This window comes from Parasteatoda tepidariorum, chromosome 10 (genome assembly GCF_043381705.1).
Source record: "Parasteatoda tepidariorum isolate YZ-2023 chromosome 10, CAS_Ptep_4.0, whole genome shotgun sequence".
In the NCBI taxonomy this organism is placed as follows: domain Eukaryota; kingdom Metazoa; phylum Arthropoda; class Arachnida; order Araneae; family Theridiidae; genus Parasteatoda; species Parasteatoda tepidariorum.
The window spans coordinates 9,403,650-9,419,211 of NC_092213.1; the positions used below are offsets into that span (position 1 = coordinate 9,403,650).

Here is a 15,562-nt window from a genome sequence, read left to right on the forward strand (position 1 = left end):
CAGTAGACAATGGAATAAATAGACAATGAAAAGAATTTGAACAAAAAAAAATTTTTGTACACTACTTCAATGAGAGGTAAATGTTATCCATTCAAAACTGCCCATTTAAAAATTTGGTCATTATAAATTTTTATGAGACTATTTGCCTATAAAGATCGCGAGACGTTCCATATTTGTTACATGTTCCAAACTATCAGTATGTTAATTAAAGATAGCGCCAAAAAACGTTTAAAAAGTTAAATGCTAGCGTGACAATAGCTTTCTTAAAATAAAAAATATTTTTTTTTTAAAGAAAACTAAAACAAAATGCCACAAAATAGTTACTTGAATTCAAAGGAGGACTTACAGATAGTTAGAAAAAATAATATTTTACTTTATTATTGACGTTGAAAAGTCTAATTATTTTTGAGTTAACGACTATCAATGTTTATTTACATTCATTCATGTTATTTACATACATACACACGTCCTTCACACGTCACATATACACACGTCATTCACAACTTCGTTATTCGACACAACTCACAATTAGTTTCAAGTACTCAATTGGGTACTTGCAACTCGGGAAGAAGACGTTCACTGACACACACACGTGATCTATGATCTCAGCTCCAGCTGATTGTTTATAGACAAGATGGCGTATCAAAGCCGTTAAAATGCTAATTAATGTGAAGTTAATTAAATAAAACACCGTATCGGCACATTGAATTTGTTAAAATATAACTTTTTCTCGCCTACGTCATTTACTTAAAATAGATTTATTCTTTTTTTTTATGCATCTTATTTTATCTTTGATACTTTTTTTTGCTTTTTGTACCTCGCAAGTTCGATGCATAATCAGTTTGTTTATGTTTAACATGGCTTCGTGCCTGTCTTTGTGTTAAGTAAGAAATGTATACTAAAATAATCGAAATCTTTGTGAAAGAATCTTTATGAAGGAATATAGAAAGTGTCACTTTGGAGAATTGATACTTGACGCGCTTGTCTTACTCGAAATAGAATGGAAAGAACAGTTTCTACTTTAAACCAATGCCACTTTTCAACAACCACTCAGGATCTAGATACCCACACAACGTCACTTGCAAGTATCCCATTGAAACATTGTCATTGCCATCAACAAGAAATAAATCCAGTTTTTTTGCGAGATTATTAGAGTAGTAGATTAGTTACTAAAAGCCATTATTTTAAGTGACTAAAAAGGCTTTGAAAACCAGCCTTTAACACTCAAGGAAGATCATGAACAATAAATAATATTTCTACACCTCTTTTTCACAAGTCATAAATTCAGTATCAAAAAATACAGAGATGGTTAGCTAATGACGCTCTAATCGCCGATAGAAAAGCAATTTAGTTGTTATGCATGGCGTGAAGCGAATCTTTCTTACGGGCTCGCATTCTGTCTCTAAATGTAATATCACCTTTCACGAGATTGCACGATTAAACATGCATTTCTGGTAAAAGAAACAGAAGTGTCAGAAATAACACGTATTGGGTGTCAATCAATTTGGGTGCGAGGTTATAATTAATGGTCACGCTGTTATGATTTCTGATCGACAGAGACAGTAAAAGTTTGTAGGTTTAAATACCATACCCTAGATTTAGTAATAATTCCCAAAAGCAGCTTAAGTAGTTTAGGAGAGATTAATAATGTAAGTTAATTAAAGTAGATAATGAATGCGGAAAACTACTGCCTTTTTTTACACAAATTTTCATGCAATGATTATGAAATCTAGTTATGAACTAACTTGCGTTTAATGCATGGTTAAATTTTAGCTTAACTAAAAGAGAAGAATGGAAAAATCTGACAACGAAAAACAAATTTTTGATTTATTATAATAGATTAAAAATGAAAAAGACAGTGCAGTTATATGATAATAGATCAAAAATGAAAAAGACAGTACAGTTGTATGATAATAGATAAAAAATGAAAAAGACAGTACAGTTATATGATAATAGATTAAAAATTTGAACGACAGTGCAGTTATATGATAATAGATTAAAAATGAAAACGACAGTGCAGTTATATGATAATAGATTAAAAATGAAAAAGACAGTGCATTTATATGTTATTAGATTAAAAATGAAAAAGACAGTGCAGTTATACCATAATAAATTAGTTTGGAAAAGAAGACTCAGTAGTTTTATAGCATACTGATGTTTAAAAAAAAGCAACAGCTATTTTTACAAAATGCTAGTAAGACACAAGAGAGTTTATAAAGAATAGGTAGTAAGAATTAGATAAATATCCAAAATAAAATACCGAAAAATAGATTAGTGGTAAAAAGAAGAAGCTATACTTAATAGAATAAATCAGTAGCAAAAAAGGACACCGACTTTAATTATAATTTATGGAAAACATAGTAGTCATTATAATAGATTATTTGTGAAAAGAAGACGCAGTAGCTATTAACCCTTTGACGGAGAACTTTTATTAAAAGTATTTTTCATACTGTTTTTATTAATATGTATTAATTTGGGTCAAAATTGATGAGAGATATTATATTTAGCATTTTAATAATTTATGGTTATGAAATGCAGTATAAAGCACCGGAGTCTTTTTCTGTGTTGAAGGTAAAATCTTCATTTACACGCCTCATTTCCAAACAATAGTTTTTCAACTTGCAATTATTCAGATCTAAGGGAAACAGTTATTCATAATTGAAATTTCTTTACTTTACAAAATAAATAATTGATAATTTTTTGAATATGAATAAAAAAAAATTTAATTACTTTTTTGGATTTTACATTTTAGTAAAAATATACTTTCGATAATCTAACAGATTTTTTTAGTAATTATTTTTTGGTATATATTTGGCAAAAATATATTTTGTCATGTATATTTTTATATGGGACACCGTTGCCTCATCAAAGTCAAAGAGTTAATACTACTATTTTTATCTACTTAAGAAGATAATAATATATATTTTCTACATTATCTATTTCTTATCTACATAAGAAGAAACAAATGTAATTCTTGCAATAAAAAAAAACACGGCAGTTATTGTACTACAGAATAATGGATAAAACAAGAGATAGTAATTACACCAGTTGTAAAAAAAGCCCCCAAGTAATTATTAAAAACTGTTAATAATAACTGTTAATAACAAATGTTATTAAAAGTAGTTATTAAGTTATAATAATATAATAATTTGCTAGTAAAAAATAAGACACGATATTTGTTATAGTAGGTTAGTAGCAAAAAAGACTACAACAGTTTTTAATACAAGAGAATAAGATAATCCAAAAAGATAATATTTTAGAAACTAAGAAGTGAAAAAAAATAGTAAAAAAATCACCAGTTATTTTAACAAATTGTTATTAAAAGATAATTACGAAAGAGTTGATTATAAAATTATTTAGAAATAAGAATTTGAATTCTAATATTTAAGAGGTTTCTAGCTTGCTTTTACAATTGGCGTCAACTAACCATATTATCTTAAACAGTTACTGAACTATGGTTTTTATTTTAAGTCTAGCTTTTTCCAAAGTCAAAAATTTCATGAAACAATTTATTTGATTTTTTAGACTAATTCAAAGAAAAAATAAATGCTACATAAAATTCATGCACACACTGTAAAAAATTCCGGATCAAATTGCGGTAAAAAGTACCGGCACCCTAAGTGCCGGTATTTGGTATAACATAGTATAACAAAAAATGTTTGTTAAATACCGAATCATGTAAAAACTTTTGAATTTATTATTTAAAGCAATAGAATTTTCGTTCTAAATTTATAAATAAATCTTTTAAATTTAGTCTTTTAAAACGCAAATATTTAAGTTTTTGAGTAAACACTGTAAAAAAAAAAATTTAAATCAAATTGTAAAATCCATTTCATCTTAATCAATCAATCAAGAATCAATCGTAAAATCCATTCTTACCGGAACATGTTACGGAACAAATAATCTGATACACGGTTACTGTAAAAATGACGGTAATAACCAGATTTTATGGAAGAATTGATTTTAAGGTTCATGCACAAAAAGTGTCGGCACTATACCGTAATTTGATCAAGAATTTTTTACAGTGTAGTTGATGCTAAAAAATTTTAATGGACATAAAATTTTTAATGATATAGTAATTTTTTTCCTTCATGAAATTCTACCTAATGAATTTCGATCTGCGATAAAACTTTGATTTGTTTTTATGTATTGTTAACAACGAAAAACGAGTTTTTTTTCCTCTCAATCACAAAATGAGCTATTTAGAAAAACAAACAACAAAAAAATCGTAAATTAGTATGACACGTCCTTTAGTTTTTGAAAGCGATTTTCTATAAAAACAATAGCTCCATTCATCATATACTCCTCCTTTAACAATCTCTTAAGCATTGCATGAAAGACATTTAATTCTACAACTACTATTTATTACAAAAACTGAACAATTTACGTCCAAGAATTTTTCCCACAATATCTACGACCAATTTAGGAAGAGAGAAGCCTCTTTTTGTTCTTGTAGCAAGTATTATTCATTTTGTCAGTCACTAAACGGTGTTAAACACTTTACTTCCGCATATTTAAATTTCTATAGTCTCACAGAAAAACACGCTTTCGATTTCTTTTCGTAGAACAAATAATAATAAATAAAATACCGATAAAAATAATAATTTGTTAGACAGTTTTTTTTATAGGAAAGTAGCGGTGGAAAAAAACTAACTGTTGGCATAAATATTTAATTCTGAATTGTATAGAATCTTAATTTTAAAAAATCACAGAAAATATTTTAACGTATTTCTTCATAAAAAATTATAAGTTGTAAACAAGAAAATATTAAAGAAGCGGTTCCCAATTATTATCCGTTATGGAACCTTAAATGATTGCACTTTTTTCAACAGTACCTCCATTTTATATACAATACGGTATATAAGAAATATAAAATAAAGTATATAAATATATCAATAAAAGAATAATTTTTATGAAACCATTCGAAACTCGCATGGGAAATATTATTACAATTTTTTATAAATGCAAGTTCTTTTTCAAGTCATATGCTATTAAAAAATAATATAATTTTAAGCAAAAAATTTTGCTATTTGTTTTTTTGTCGGCTTTTACTTTAAATAATTTCATAAAGACAACTGAAATAATCAATAAATAATAGATTAATATCAATCATCAATAGATAAATAATAAATAATGGAATCAATATTATTATTGTGAGGTAAATAAAAGTCCTAATTCTCGGAACCACTTTTAACTTTCCACGCAACATCATGCGGGAACGGCTGAATTAAAGTTTACTGAAATTGTGGGGACTGTTACACATGCAGAATAAATAAATTAATGAATGAATAAATAAAAAAATTAAATATGAAAATAAAAACATTAAGTGAGGCGCTCAGTTTCAAAACCAATAACAAAATAATTTTTAGAGAAAGTTTCAAAAATGACATTATTTTTTCAAAAAATAACCGTGAAATTTGTGATTGTTTTAAAATAAACTTTTTTCTTTTAGATAATTAAGATATTTTGGTTCTTGGGAAAACTACAAAATATTATTTCGAGTTGAGCTAGTTTTATTATTAATTATATGACGTACGTCTATTTTAATAAAAGATTTTTATCACATTTGTAAATAAGTGAGAAAAAAAATGTGTTAATTCCGCAGTATTCTGACACAATTTTAATGAGAACAAAATTGTAAGAACAGTCCAAAGCACTAATTTATTTTTCCATGAATATTTAAAATATTTAGAATGAATGTTCTAAAAATTCTTAGTTTAAAACAACATTTCTTAGTATAATAATGTTAGGAATTTCAGCCTGACCGGAAGGCGCTTTAACATGTATAATAATAATGAACATGCATCACTTGTGTGGTAGGTAACGGATTGGAATAGAAGGCTAATAGGATAGTCATCATAATTGCTTATTTTCATTGTTTTGCATTATTAAAGTTGATTGTTATTAAATATGACCTTTTTATTCATTGCAACAATCTATTCTGAATCATTCTGCAATAAATGAAATCTCTGAATAATTATTTACGGCATTTCCTTTCTGAACAAACCATTAAATATTTAAATAAAAATATTTTTGTACTTAAATAAATACATGTTAATACAACTAAAATTTTATTTAATAAGTAAGCATCCATAATTATTTTACATTATTATTAATAATTATTGAAAAATTATTTCATTATGTTCCACAAAAAATTTTTAACACGTGATTTATTTCTAAAATTCTAAAGACTTAACTCGACTACTAAAGATAAGGTATATAATACAAATTTCAGAAATACAAAATCTTTTTCTGGAGTTATATTTTTTAAGAAAGATATCCAATTCATTTTAAGATATCAAACGGTAATAAGAATAATTTAAGAAAATGGTGCCGGAAAGTAATTTTTTTCTTTGAAAATTTTTATCCCATTATGCATGTCAATTATTTCNTTATTTTCAGTGTTTTGCATTATTAAAGTTGATTGTTATTAAATATGACCTTTATATTCATTGCAACAATCTATTCTGAATCATTCTGCAATAAATGAAATCTCTGAATAATTATTTACGGCATTTCCCTTCTGAACAAACCATTAATTATTTAAATAAAAATATTTTTGTACTTAAATAAATACATGTTAATACAACTAAAATTTTATTTAAAAAAGTAAGCATCAATAATTATTTTACATTCTTATTAATAATTATTGAAAAGTTACTTTATTATGTTCCACAAAAAATTTTTAACACACGATTTACTTCTGAAATTCTACAGACTTAACTCGACTACTAAAGATAAGGTATATAATACAAATTTCAATAAATTACAAATTTAAAATACAAAAAGTAAAATACAAATTTCAGTAAATTTCGAAATCTTTTCCTGGAGTTATATTTTTTAAGAAAGATATCTACTTCATTTAAAGATATCAAACGGTAATAAGAATAATTTAAGAAAATGGTGTCGGAAAGTAATTTTTTTTTCTTTAAAAATTTATATCCTATTATGCATGTCGATTATTTCTATTATTTTATCTTTATCTGTTTCAATTTTCATAAATATTCATCAAAATTTTATTTTTTTTAAAATTAATACTTTAAGTTTATTAGAAGCATTTTAAAATTTCAAAGGAGGGTTTATTACATTAATTAACATACAGCTCAAATGGTTATCTAAATAATGGTTATTATATTAAATGCGTTCTCTTTTAAGGCTTTAAGTGCTATTAAGAGAAAAAAAAGTTTTTTTGTGGATGAAGTTTTTTAAAAGTGAAATTAGAAGTTAATCTGAATATTGGTCAGTGAAATAATTTTTTATTTTCTAATTTTAAGGAGATTAATTTTCTGATTTTAAGGATTTTTTTTTTTATTTTCTAATTATTTTCTCAATTTAATGGAGTTCAGAGTAAAGAAACTTCACTATGACGTCACAGCAACATATTTTCCGACACTAACAATTTACGCTTAAACCCTTTGACGAAGAATTTTTATTAAATGTATTTTTCATTTTTTTTTTATTATTTGGTACTTATTTAGGTCAAAATAAGGGGAAAATATTATATTTAGTATTTTAACAATTTGTGCTTATTAAATATGGAAAAAAACACCAGTATCTTTTTTTGCGCTAAAGGAAAAACTTTTCCGTACACGGCTCACTTCCGAACAATAATATTTTCAAATGTTTTTTTAATTGCAGTTATTTAGATCTAAGAGAAACAGTTATTATTTACAAAATCAATGATTGATAAACAATGAAAAAAAAAAGTTTTTTTTTTCAAACTACTTTTTTTCGGATTTAACATATTAATACAAATATAATTCCGATAATCTAACAGACATTTTTACTAACTATTAGATTAATTTTTATAATAAAAAAGCGACAAAATATTTTTTTGCTTGAAATAAGGGCGCCAGAAAACAAAATATATATAAAACAGATACCGGTTTTCCCATCTGCGTCAAAAGGTAAATTACATTTAAAAACTTTACATTTTAAGGTCACAATAAAAAAATTTTTTACTTCACTTTAGCGCCTTTTTATTTATTTCTGTTTAATCTAGAAACAGAGAAAATAAAAATTTACATTGATAATTTAATGAAAAATATTCATGTACACTAACTATTAGCAACCCCACTTATCCGTATGTTATTGTACTGATCGTAAGACTCGGCTCTTAGTAGATCACCCAAATCAAGCATCACGCAGCGGTCAGTGAGAGGTGACGACTTTGAGCAAACTGCGAAGGGACAAAGGGTGTTCTGCATTCGTAAAGTGCTCGACCTTGCATGCAGGTCGTTGTTCTATCAAAACGGGAGAACCATCCCCTCCGCAGAGGATATCGAAATTGCCATGGCATTTCATCAGATCGCTTTAAGGAAGTTTCCCAGACCGTCGCCAAAAGCTCACTGTACAACTCTAGTGCGACGTAAAAAAGTTCTACTACTATTTCCATGAGTACGATATTATAAATACGGTCGGGCACATACATATGCACAACTATTATATTGAATATAGAAATAAATTGAAGAAAAAGAAAATTAGATAAGTAAAAATAAATTCAATCAAATCCTATTTTACTTTAGGTGAAAAAACAAAACGTATTTTGTGTCCTTAAAAGAAACTATCAAACATTTTGAAAAATTAAAATGAAATATATAATTAAACAGTTTAAAAGAATATTATAATTAAAATTAACAAAATAAAACGGTACTTTATTCAATTTACTAGTAATATAGCTTAATTCTGCAGCGGGGAGTTGTATAAGTTAGGTCAAAAAGCGTTGCCATTTCTACACTGTAAAAAATTCCATGAAAAGTAGTTTGCCCCATTTTTATAGAGGTGAACTGAAAATTTTGCGGTTGCATGTAAACACATTTTTTATTTACTTTTCTTAGTTGTAGTTTATTTATTTATTGTGTGTTTGTTTATTGACATCACATCTTTTCATGGGCATTAAAATCAATTGAATGACATCATTGCAAAAACATATCATTTGAAAAATAAGTACATTTTTAGTAATACATATATCCGCACTAATTCTTCCACACAATTGCTATTTTGTCAATTTTATATAATATTTCGTACCATAACTAGAGTTTGGTACTTAAAAATGTATTTGTAACAGCTTCATATTTGAGAATGTACTTGTAATAACTTTCTTTATATTTTAGACTATATATACATTTAATATTTATTAAGTGATTCTAAAAACAGACAGTGAAAACGGGCTTCTTTGCCGATATATTTTTAAAAATGATATTCAAAATAAAAATGGCAATAAAAAATTTCATTTTTAAAATCTGTAAGATATTTTGAAAACAGAATAGTCATCAAAAACAATTTACTTACTTTAATAATGATTAATCAATCTATCCCGTGTTATGTGGCTCTAGAAACATATCATTAAAATATTTTATTATTCCTCAACAATAAATGTTTGTAAAGAATCATCTAAAATAAAATTTTGAAGACAATTAATTTGATTTCTAGTGGATACATTCATGCACACGCAGCGACTACATTATTAAAATTTTACAACTGTATTTAAATAATTAAAGGTTATTTTTCATAGATTCACCACTTATTCTCTTTTTTTGTAATTTTGAGAACGGATAACGGAGAGAAAACGATTTTTTAACTCACATATTTTTAATAAAGTAATTAAAAACAAAATTGGTGTAAAAATGCATATTTTTAAAACAAGTTACACATTTTGTACAGAAATTGAGAATCAAAACAATTTTAATACATAAATTACAATTTACCCATTTACTCTATAACTAGTGATTTTACGAATGGAAAAGGAAGAAAAAAAATTTAAGTTTATTTTATTTATCGTTTGATTTTATGATTTTAGTTCAAAAAGAATTATCGTTTGAAAGAGCTACCTATGAAAAACTAAGATTTATCACTTGAAAAAAAATTCTAACAATAAATTTTTAATTCAAAATAAAACTTTGAAAAATAATTAATAATTCTAAGATACATCACACAAGAGACATCGACTAAATCATCTAATTTAATAGAGCTCTGCATTCAAATAATTTAAAAAGAACATTAGCTAAAATGGTGACTTACTCTCTTTTTGCTGATTTTCGGAGCAGACGATGCTCTTTGTAGTTTATCATGAGATCCCTTTTTGACATCATGCATGGGGCATGGTTTATGTGGACTCGGTAGTGTACTGGCCACGGTCGGCATGGGCCTAATCCAAAAATTTGGCAACTGTTGTGCCTGGGGGGAGTGGTGGGGCCACATGTAGTAAGAGGGCTGTCCACAACAAGGCACGAACATTTTTTTGTTCTCTTCTCTGCCGAGAAAGAGAGAGAGAGTGAGTGTGTGGAAGATGGAAAGGGGCCACTAGGCATTAAACGTCACGCCTCTGTGATCGTTCGTGTTAAACAGGACGCAAACGCGCGCGAGCATCTCGCCTCTCGCTTTTACTTATTGCCATTGTTTTATTTGTCGATCTTGATCTGTTAAAAAGAGAAAAAGAAATTTACTACTAAAAGGGGGACGGATCGGGATTATTTATTTAGCACATTTTCGTTTTCGAATTGAGACAAACACCTGTAGGATATAAAGGCGTAAAACTTTTTTTTTAACCATTTAAAAACTGCATGATGTTATACACAAACTAGATATTAAAATTAAAGATAAAATTTTTAAAGATAAATTGCATATTATACAAGAGAGGGTAAACTAAAAAATTATACAAGTTATGTATACTAAACGTAATAAAAAAGTTTTAAAAAGTAGAAATCATCGGAAAAAACATGAGAGTGCTTTTTAACTGTTACCTCCACAAGATATTTTTTCGCCCCCCCCCCAAAGAAAAGTCGATAAGACACTCACATAATAATGTCATAATAAAATAGGATAGGACACATAATTCTAAGATGCATAGTAAAACAAATAAACTAGAGATTAAACGATCATATAATAATGATGCAATAAAAAGGCAGGGACAGGGAAGGATTTAACTAAACTACTTAGGAATTTAGTAACTACTTTAAGAAGACGAACTTTGAAATTAATTGACACCCATGTTCAAAATGGTTTTGAATAAGAAATTGGCTTACATTAAATATAAGAGAATAATTAAGAAATATTCATTCATGTTTACACGAGCCAGTTTTTTTTTTAATTCCAAAACATGTTTTTCGAATTTGTTCATTTAACCTTCAACTTTTTGTGCATTTTTTTCGACAGCGAATATCTAATTTAAGAAATGCAAAATTATCAAATGCTCGCAATTTCTTAATCCTCAAACGTTCTTTTATCTCCTCAAGAAATTAAGTACATCGAATATACGTCCACTTCACGAGTGTGCATTCGCATGTGAAAGTATGACCAAAGTGATAAATTATCGATTTTTCGCAAAGGTTAGTTAAATATTAGTTAAACGTGATTCGAAATACGTCATTTCTGTTAACGCTCAGATGTAGTCACATTCATTTCATTGCATCCATTGAGGAATCGGCGAAGATTATAACCCTTCAAATTAGAAAAATTAGTTGCATTAGAACCGTTGTTTCTTTTCTAAACTAACGTTAAAGATAGTTGCTAGGAATCGCTACAAACTACTGTTTTTTTTTTATCATTGCGCTTTTCACTACACTATTTTGTTTAAAAAAGTAGCATACTACACTATTCACTACGAAAAAAAGTAGCTACTACCGTAGTTTCACTGCTTGTAGTGCTCTACTACAAACCGCTGCTTATATCCACTTTTTATTCTCACATTAATCTGTATGCTTGAAACTAAATTTACCAAGGTTTAATAAAATAAAAACTCTGTGAAAAACTGAATACGTGCTTGCATGAACGTGTGGTAATAAGTATTATAATTTTGAAAACCAGAATTTCCAGTAACCGTTACCATATGAACGGAAAAATTACCAAATGAATGATTTAAGTATCGTATATTTTAATTTTATTAATCAGCATTATGTTTTTTTTATTATTTTTTTTTAAACCAGAAATGTCATTACAATACAGTATGGAAATTTTACCAAACTTTTTTTTCCCCGTGTTTAAATGATATTAATGACAGTTCATATATATTAAGAGAACGGTTGAGAATATAGTCTATTTTTTTCCAAAACAAATTCGAATAGTCTATTTTTTTCTAAAGAACAATTAAGTTTGTTTAATTATGTAGCAATTCATTTATATATATGTAGTAAATAATTACGTAAATACAAATGAAAAAAATTATTTGGTCCACCATAAACGATTTCAAAATTAGAATATTATTAAAATTACAATATTGCATTAAGAATGTTGCGGATTGTTCGACTATTCTTTCTCGTCTGGAGCATTAATGAGAGTTATCGAGAAAAGTTAGGAAATTTTACTAATGGCCAGTTGAGGAGCTCGGGTGATAGAGCGTTCGCCTTCCAATAACGTGAACCGGGTTCGAATCCCAGAGATGGCGGGTCGATACGAATTCAGCACCGGACTCGCACCGGCCAGAGTGCTGACGTAAAATATCCTCAATGGTAGACGGATCATGAGTTAAAGTCCCCTTGCCGCAATGCTAGACGAGGGAGGTTATCATGGTTTTTCTCTCTTTTAAGCGGAAATGTGGCTTAGTTCCATCAAAAAAATCCTTCACGAAGACAAATTTCTCCCTATATTTGATCCAGGAATTCTTTTGTCTTCTGGATTGGGTTCAAAATTACAAGGCTACGGAGTTTAATAAAATAATATAATGGTCAGTTGTAGCGTGAAAACCCAAGACCAGGAAATGTCTCATTCAGAAATTTAATCAAATCATATTCTGAATGGGATGTCGCATCGTCCTATTGAATCCACATGTTGTCCAATATAAATGTTAAAACACTCGAGCATTGGACAGCAAATGTGCTCAGCTTCCCCAATTTAATCCAGTCACCTTAAATTTTTCAATAACTCTCTTCACAGTTGACAAAGTTAAATCAATTACCCCGACTACTGCACGAAATTTGCGAACTGTAACGGCAAAGCTTTCAATATTTTGGAAATATTGTTCAACAATCAAAACGAGGTGTATTTTTACAAACTCAATACTGTTTAACGATTAGCCATACTGTTTAACGATGGCTGGTCAATACGAATTGGCTCTCAGTTCACCACAGTGCTGGCGTAACATATCCTCAGTGGTAGACGGATCATGAGTTTAAGTCCTCTTGCCATCAGAACAACCTTGGGAGGTTCTCGTGGTTTTCCTCCTCATAATGTAACGCAAACGCGGGTGAGTTCCACCAAAAAGTCCTTCCCTGGTCTTCTGGATTGGGTTCAAAATTACAGGGCTATGGATTTGGTCGTAGTAAATTTAAAATTGGGTCGGGTGTTCAACGACGATTTTAAAATGAAATGTTTTAAGAAAAAGCTGTCAAACTATGTTTTTTTTTTGTTGTTGCCAACACTAAATATTAATTTACTATTTACTTCAAAATTTGCGTAATTTTTTGTACACCCATTATTAACTTGACTATTATTGATTATGCATTTATAATTTGCATAATAATTAATTGTTGTGATTATAACCTGGTGAGAAGTAAACTTAAAATATTTTTGGACGGTTAAAAGTTTAATAAATACCGTAAATTTTGGAGCCCCCATTATTAACTCGACTATTATTGATTATGNGTAGACGAATCATGGGTTAGAGTCCCCTTGCCGTCAGGCTAACCGTGGGAGGTTCACGTGGTCTTCCTCTCCATGTAACGCAAACGCGGGTGAGTTCCACCAAAAAGTCCTTCCCTGGTCTTCTGGATTGGGTTCAAAATTACAAGTCTACGGAGATTAACATTGGTAGTCGTAAATTTAAAATTGGGTCGGCTGTTCAACGACGGTTTTAAAATAAAAAATTAAAAAAAACGTCTAAATAATTTTTTTGTTGTTGTTGCCAACACTAAATATTAATGTACTATTTACATCAAATTTTGTATAAATTTTGGAGCACCCATTATTAACTCGACTATTATTGATTATGCATTTATAATTTGTATAATAATTAATTATTGCGATTATAACCTGGGGAGAAGTAAACTTAAATTACTTTTGGATGGTTAAAAGTTTAATAAATACCGTAAATTTTGGAGCCCCCATTATTAACTCGACTATTATTGATTATGAATCTATAATTTGTATAATAATTAATTATTGCGATTATGACCTGGTGAGAAGTAAACCTAAAATACTTTTGGACGGTTAAAAGTTTAATAAATACCGATACCGAAATCTACTACAAATGGACTTCATTATGTCTTTCTTCATATTAGAAAATTTTTTTATTTAATTATCCATCTAGCACGAGTGAGTGAGAAAAAAAAACTAAATTAAAAAAGAAAAAAAGAAAAAAAAAAGAACAGAACTGTGTGGATGGTCCCCCGAAAGATTTATTTAATCTTCAGAGAAGAAGAGAGAGAGTTACGCTTCCTCGGGCTCATCACGAAGATTGGAAAAAAAGAAGAAAAAAAAGAAAGAAGAAATGCTCCATTTTAACTATGACAGGATTTCATCGTCTTCGATGGTTTCTCTAGCGATGCATTTTACACGCACCACAGTATCCTCTCTCTATGCTGAATTTCACTTTCACCCAACCATTCCCCATGGGTATTATGATTATTGTCCTTCATCCACAATAATAAGATCAGTGGCGTACACACAACTACTCCGCCCCTGTCCATGCAATATTAACTCTTTTGACACGGATTTTATTTTTCTTCTTCTTTATTTTGCTACGTTTTGATGCATGGGTAATACAATTAAATTTTAGAAGTTAATTTTGCATTTCAGTATCGCTTGATGTATGTGTTACTGTAAAAGTCGAGGTCTCGTAAATCATAGGTTTTACAGGTAACAGGTAATTTACGGCTACTAATGTTAAACTATGTAGCCTTGTAATTTTGAACCCAATCCAGAAGACAAGGGAACTCTTAGATCAAGTATTGGGAAAAATTTTGCCTTCGTGGAGGACTCTTTGATGAAACTAACCCGCATTTGCGTTACACTGAAAAGAAAATCACGGAAGCCTCCCAAGGTTAGCCTGACGGCAAGGGGACTCTTTCTCATGATCCTTCTAACACTGAGAATATTTTACGTCACACTGTGGTCGGTGCGAACCGTGTGCGGAATTCGCATCAGCCAGTCATCGTTGGGATTCAAACCCGGTATACCTCATTGGAAGGCGAGCGCTCTATTCCTTGAGCCACCAAGGCTCTTTTAAGGTTTTGTGTCATTGCCTGGTATACACCTGCCCTATATACCTAACACTGATACTTTCTTAAGGCTAAGTGCCTCGCAACAGAATACCCAAATCTGGTGCCTTTTTTTTTTCTTTCTTTTTTTTGTTGTTGAAGATTTTTGATTTTTAATGCAAAATAATGGCGAGTGTTGTGAGTGCAATCATTTTACAAAAAGTAAAACCACTTGTAAATAGAAGTGTGTTTTCTCAAAATTTCAGAGGATCTTTGATTTTAATTCCCAAAACCATGGGGGGGGGGATTTTTTTCGCAAAAAAAAAAGAAAGAAAACTAATTTTTAATAGTTTTGCATTAAGTACATATTCTGAAAATTTTTACAAAATCTAAAAAGGTCAAGTTTCCAACCTTGCCTGACACTTAAATGT

General features: G+C 28.9%; 1 protein-coding gene across 4 annotated transcripts in view; it reads right to left on the reverse strand.

Annotated features, from left to right (window-relative positions):
- LOC107448809 (WD repeat-containing protein 47) overlaps positions 1-15,562 on the reverse strand; it is a 74,706-nt gene that overhangs the window by 23,047 nt on the left and 36,097 nt on the right. Inside the window, exon 1 of one of the 4 annotated variants that reach the window (XM_043047810.2) lies at positions 10,021-10,323. The exons of the other annotated variants lie outside the window; for them this stretch is intronic. Within the exon in view, the coding sequence (XP_042903744.1) occupies positions 10,021-10,236 (216 nt within the window). The 5' untranslated portion in view covers positions 10,237-10,323. Of the gene's footprint in view, positions 1-10,020; positions 10,324-15,562 lie in introns of those variants that run through there. 4 annotated transcript variants of the gene reach the window in all.